The sequence below is a fragment of the Panulirus ornatus genome, chromosome 45 (assembly GCF_036320965.1).
Source record: "Panulirus ornatus isolate Po-2019 chromosome 45, ASM3632096v1, whole genome shotgun sequence".
Taxonomy (NCBI): domain Eukaryota; kingdom Metazoa; phylum Arthropoda; class Malacostraca; order Decapoda; family Palinuridae; genus Panulirus; species Panulirus ornatus.
Window position 1 is genome coordinate 6,258,466 of NC_092268.1, and position 6,000 is coordinate 6,264,465.

Below are 6,000 nucleotides of genomic sequence, written 5' to 3' on the forward strand. Positions count from 1 at the left end.
TCTAATTCATAAATTTCAACTCCGCCAGTCCGCATTCATTGGTAAAACTGAGCTATTGGCTGACACAAGCAATGATAAATTTATATAGTCAGAACTAACCTAGTTTTGACGACCCAGATTGGGTTGGTCATGACCAGTGTTAAGACGCCAGCTTCTGCAGCTGCCACCATGTGCAGTCCTGGACCCAAGTCCACTTTGCTGTTGCCACTTTGGAACCACGACTTAATTGTGTTGTAGCTGTAAGAGGAGAAGATATATTATACTAAATTGCACGTATAAAGTCTTAATAATAGATCTAGGACACAAAGGATGACTTAATTGTGTCATGGCAGTATGAGGAAGAGATATTATACTCAACTGCACGTATAAAGTCTTAATAATAACATCTAGGACACAAAGGATGACTTAATTGTGTCATGGCAGTATGAGGAAGAGATATTATACTCAACTGCAGGTATAAAGTCTTAATAATTGATCTAGGACACAAAGGATGACTTAATTATGTCATGGCAGTATGAGGAAGAGATATTATACTCAACTGCAGGATAATCTATATGTCTAGACAGTATATGTTCATGGCAGTAGGGAGATCTTAACTCAATCACGTAAGTCTATAACTTAGGACACAAAGGGATAATGGTCATGGCGTATAGAAGAGATTTATTCACGCAGTAACTTAATAATATCTGGCAAAAAGATGACTAATTAGTCATGCATATCCAAGCCATCATAATATTCGAGGATAAGAGAGGCGTGAGAGAGTCCTTCTCTATGGCGGTATCTGACAACTCCCCACCTCACCTCTTGCGTAACTACCCTAAGGGAGAGAGACGGCCCCCCTAAACCCCCCCCAATTACATAATAGGCCACCACGCCATAGACGACCTCACCCACCCCACCTACCCCCCTTCCCACATAGGGATTGGCCATTGAATCCCAAACAACCCCCAATTTCCATGACGTCATACATTCCGCCATGATGGATGTCCACAGAAAACGGTAATTTTTGCATCTTCGTATTATATAAAACCTTTGAGGTGGAGGGAGGAGGATATACCTTATATAACGCCCTCAGGAGAGAGGTTATATGTGCATTAGATGATATAACAGACGACACAGCTACGTAATTCACGCCTACGTGTACATAAACATGAGGCGAAGACGCCTCTGTAAACAGAGGCGTCCACACACGTACATGTGTATCATTATGACCTCTAACGACCCAATTCGCGCCCCAACACAACATAGTCCTCTCTCTCTCTCTCTCTCTCTCTCTCTCTCTCTCAATTTCCCACGGCTAAACATGAGTATGGATTTCACGGGGTAATATTTCGGCGTTTCTACTAAAAACACAAAAACTCGATAAGACTCTCCAAGATTATATTTAATGAATAACGAGACATATTCATCATATTTCAATCAAGCTCGTTAAGAGTTATGGTAATTATCACTCACCCTGGGCATCAAAATCGCGAATAATAACTCTCGCCAACCACATACCACTATGGCAGTCTTGGCCCCCGGGCAAGGCTCAAATTCCTACAGGAAAGGAATGGGCTAATGGACCTTATGGGCACTGGGAAGGTTAAATTCAAAGGTCACACGTGCAAGCCCCAACACGTGCAAGGGACGTGCATTCACGTGAGGGACTACACACACACACACACACACACACACAAAGGCTCAGTCCTCTATTCTTTACGCTACCTCGCTAACGCGGGAAATGGCGAATAGTATATATATATATATATTATATATATATATATATATATATATATATATATATATATATATATATATATATATATTTAGGGGGTCACAAAGCGGCAAAATTAGGTCAGCTACCAGGAGGAACCAGATCGCGCCGGTAAAACAGATGATTATTTTGCCGATAAGAGCCGAGCGGTGGGGGGGGATAGAGGTGGGGGTAGTGGTGGTGTATATCGATCGGCAACGCTTGGATCTTATGCGTTATACAATGAATAACTCTAATAATGAATAATGAAAAAAATATAAAAGATAAATAACCTGGTGTAATAGCCCGGGATCATACGTCTGGCAGATGTAATTTTGCCGACAAGCATTGAGCCAAGCGGCACCAACTCCTCTCGAATCCCATTCATTATCGAATAAATAACTTTGATAATGAATAGAAATAAAAATAAACATGACTAGTATGTCGTAAGATGTCGGCTGTGCCTCGTGGAGACGCCTGGCAAACGTCTCCACAAGATATCACGTGAGGCGCGCCATCTGGCAACCGACCAGGTACGACAACCGGCCATATTTCTTTTTCTTCCACCTGCACCATCTATCTCCATGGTTCCTCTACCGGCTTCCCCAAACCTCGAGAGATAATTTTGTCATTTAGTTAACCGGCTGCTGAAAGACTAAAACGGTATCTGGGCGAAATATATGAATATATATATGTATTTAAACTTGAAGAAAGAGGAACCGTTCCAATAATGTCGCTTTCTCAGAAGTCTTCGACACGATGTTCCAATTTCTCCCCCGACTGAACAGACTACATATTAATTAAAAAATAAATACTATTAAACGTTAATTATGTCATTATATAGCAATATTATATAATTAATATGCCCACAAAACAATAATATGAATTAAGGTGATCCTGGAAACGTTAAATTATGTATCGTCTGCCCAAAATGGAAGGTATCCACTTCTAAAAATATATATATATATTTTTTTTCCTTGGTTTGTGGCTCCGTCTAGGCCAATGAACAGGTCCAGACCGGTTCCTTATCTTCTGTGTACTGGTGCTGATATATTTATATCTCTGGGGGTATATATCTCTCTCTCTCTCTCTGGGGGGGTCACTTGAATTTCTACCCCGTATAACCTTTCAAATGGGGAGCCATTTTCCTCCCCAAATATATACAAATAAATCGATAACTATCAATGTATATATAATCATTTTATACAAATTGGCTTACTAATTCACACATAAATAATGGTTCTTTATTATCATGAGGGAAAGACATGATAATAATGTCATCATAACGATACAAAAAAAATTCATAATCGAACCGCAACGAGACATGGTGACATATTCTTTTTTCAAAATCATTATTCTGAGTTTAATCGCCTATTCCACCTAACCACCATTAATTACCTTAACTCGGCACATAATTGGCAATCGAAATGACCTAATGACAATGTCGAATCACCTCCCAGATAACGGATGATAAGCGATATAAACCACACTGGCTTGGGGTACATTTGGTGATATATGGCGCGGTTTCTACAACCTGCTCAATTTACGTCACATTTGTCGATCATAAATGACACAATTCATAATTGTAATTGGCAAATTATGTAACCAAATGCGTCATGGACATAATACAGGAATAACAAATTACATTTTCCAATTATCAAGATAATTTAAGATGTCACAACACTGCCCTCCCCACTACGTCATCATCTATTTCTCCTATCATGTCTATCCTCCTCCCATTTTCTTTCGAATTAGGATGTTCCAGCCACGGGTACAAGGTCACATCATGGCCTGACCTTCATATAAATACAGGGGTCAATGAAAGGAGAGAGAGAGAGAGAGAGAGAGAGAGAGAGAGAGAGAGAGAGAGAGAGAGAGAGAGAGAGAGAGAGAGAGAAGAGACATGGGCAAAGTATTAGCTTCGAGACTCTGAGGGTTGAAGAAACAGTTAGCAAATCGGCCCACCACCCTTGAGTTGCCAACGGCCGCCATACCAAGAATCTCACATGTGTATATAAAGATAAACTCCACAACTGAGATAATTTTAATATCTCTCACATTAAAAAAATATATAATTCCATTCTTAATATCTAAAAATGTCTTTAGACACAATGTAGCGAGCGTGGTCACCCTATAACAAACTTAAATTTGAAAAAAAAACTTAATTTTATGAGAGGTGGGATTCCATTTTTAAAATGAAAGCGGCATTTGTAGGAACATTTTTTTTCCCGCGAGTCAACCTCCCTCAACCCCCGCCATTTTTAAAAATAGCAACACAGCTGGTGTCCGGTGGACAACGAAGTCTCAGAGGAGGCGCTCGAGAGAGAGAGAGAGAGAGAGAGAGAGAGAGAGGAGAGGAGGGAGGTCAAGAGACAGAACAGCCTCTCCGACCCACTGCACGCCCTCCCCGGCCTTGTTGCCAAGTGACCGTTAATATAAAAATGTCACCACACGACCCCTCAATCAAGCCTGTGTTACTAATTGGGTAATTAATTAGTCATACACTCCTCCTTAACCCTTATTAATACTTAATCACCTGTTAATCACATGCGGAAGAGATTACATATGCAATCCCTTGCCTCTGAACATTATTTTCAGTTCCCTACAAAAGCCACAGTGCGATAATTATACCCTTAATTAACATATACGCGAGGGAGATAATTATCAAATCTTGTGATTAATTAAAAGATCAAACCCCTTCTATTTACGACGATATAAAGCGGTCGAACAGGTGGAGGAGTACCGGTCCGCCATGGCAACAGGCGGGAGCCAATCACAGACCAACATTGATCTGGAGTCCAACGGACCCGACGCCATCTTGTTTTTCGTATCTGCACTTCCTCAGATTATCTGCAGTTCCCGCTTACCCTCGCTAATACTGCAGTCCGATACTAAAAATGTTAATATTACCTTAATTTAACATAAGGGTTATTACCAATATGACAATACCACCCTTATAATCCGTCAATGGATAACATAAATCCTGCATGGTCAATACAATAGAACAAGTTAATATAAATCTGTAGTTAACTTTGTTAATTTTAACATGGGTGTTAAATCTTAACCCAGCGTCAACATCACGTGACGACGAGGCAGCTGCACCTGCGTTCACACACCCGTGGCGCGTTATCAATACCTCACAAGAGACCGCCAAACTCTCTCAAAATTATATAGTTATTCTAAACACTCACACAGCCCAAGCTTTCTATGTATATACAAAAAATGTAGAACAAAATTCTCATAATAATATATACATATTAAATAACATAGCACAAATTTAACATCAAATGCTAAATCAAAAATATTATTAACACGCCTTTTAATATTGCTGGACCAGCGCACGCACCCCCATTCCTCCCCAACCAAAGTCTTGTAAAAAAAAATAATTGAGTCGCATATGACCTTACATAACACAAATTCTAAATAAATAAAAATACTATGGCTCAAAAATTCAATTCAAAATCCCCCTTCCTCCCCCCGAAAAAAAATCATACTAAAATACCAAATCAAAATATATATTAACGGATACACCGCGCGCTCACCCAGCCAAGATCTCTTAAAAAGTAAGTCACACGTACTCTGAAACAACACAAGATTTATCTATTTACAAATATCATAGCACAGAATGCAGTTCTAAACGACAAAATAAAAAATCATAGTAAAATGCAACAATAAATTAATTCGTTATCACATATTCATGGACAGCGCGCGCGCGCTCCGTCCTTCTCCCCCCGCCGAACCACTCTTAAAAATAAAAGCGACTCACATATACTCTCACACAACCCAAGATATATATATATATATAAATTATCAGAGCACAGAAGGCACCTCAAAATCCCTTTCCCTCCCTCCAAAGAAATATTAACGACATGCAGATGCTTCTTGAACGAGGGCGCGTTCTTCCTCCCCAACAACAACAACAACAACAACACCTCTCGACTCAAACCGCCTCGTGATTGGCTGTCTCCAAGGTGAACGCGGCTCGGCCCACGGACTCTGGCCGCTCATTGGCCGGCGGATGCAGCAGCCCGCGCCAACACACACATTTCCCCCCCCCCCAACCCAACATTTATTCCTTATATTTTTTTCCTGCTGTTTTCCCGCTGGTGTTTGTTGATGGCGTTAGGAAGCTAACGTTACTACGTTATATTCTACCTCCGCCTCGACAGTGTGACCTCTGCATACGATCATCTACGTCTCTAATGGCTGCGCGCACCATGTCATTCCTTTCCTAATAAAGTGCTGGTAACACAACACTCTGACCA

General features: G+C 40.5%; 1 protein-coding gene across 2 annotated transcripts in view; it reads right to left on the minus strand.

The window, feature by feature from the left end:
* LOC139762880 (solute carrier family 25 member 32) overlaps positions 1-6,000 on the minus strand; it is a 72,779-nt gene that overhangs the window by 25,576 nt on the left and 41,203 nt on the right. For both annotated transcript variants that reach the window (XM_071688116.1, XM_071688115.1), the window contains exon 4: positions 100-237. In XM_071688116.1, the coding sequence (XP_071544217.1) occupies positions 100-237 (138 nt within the window). The remainder of the gene's footprint in view (positions 1-99; positions 238-6,000) is intronic.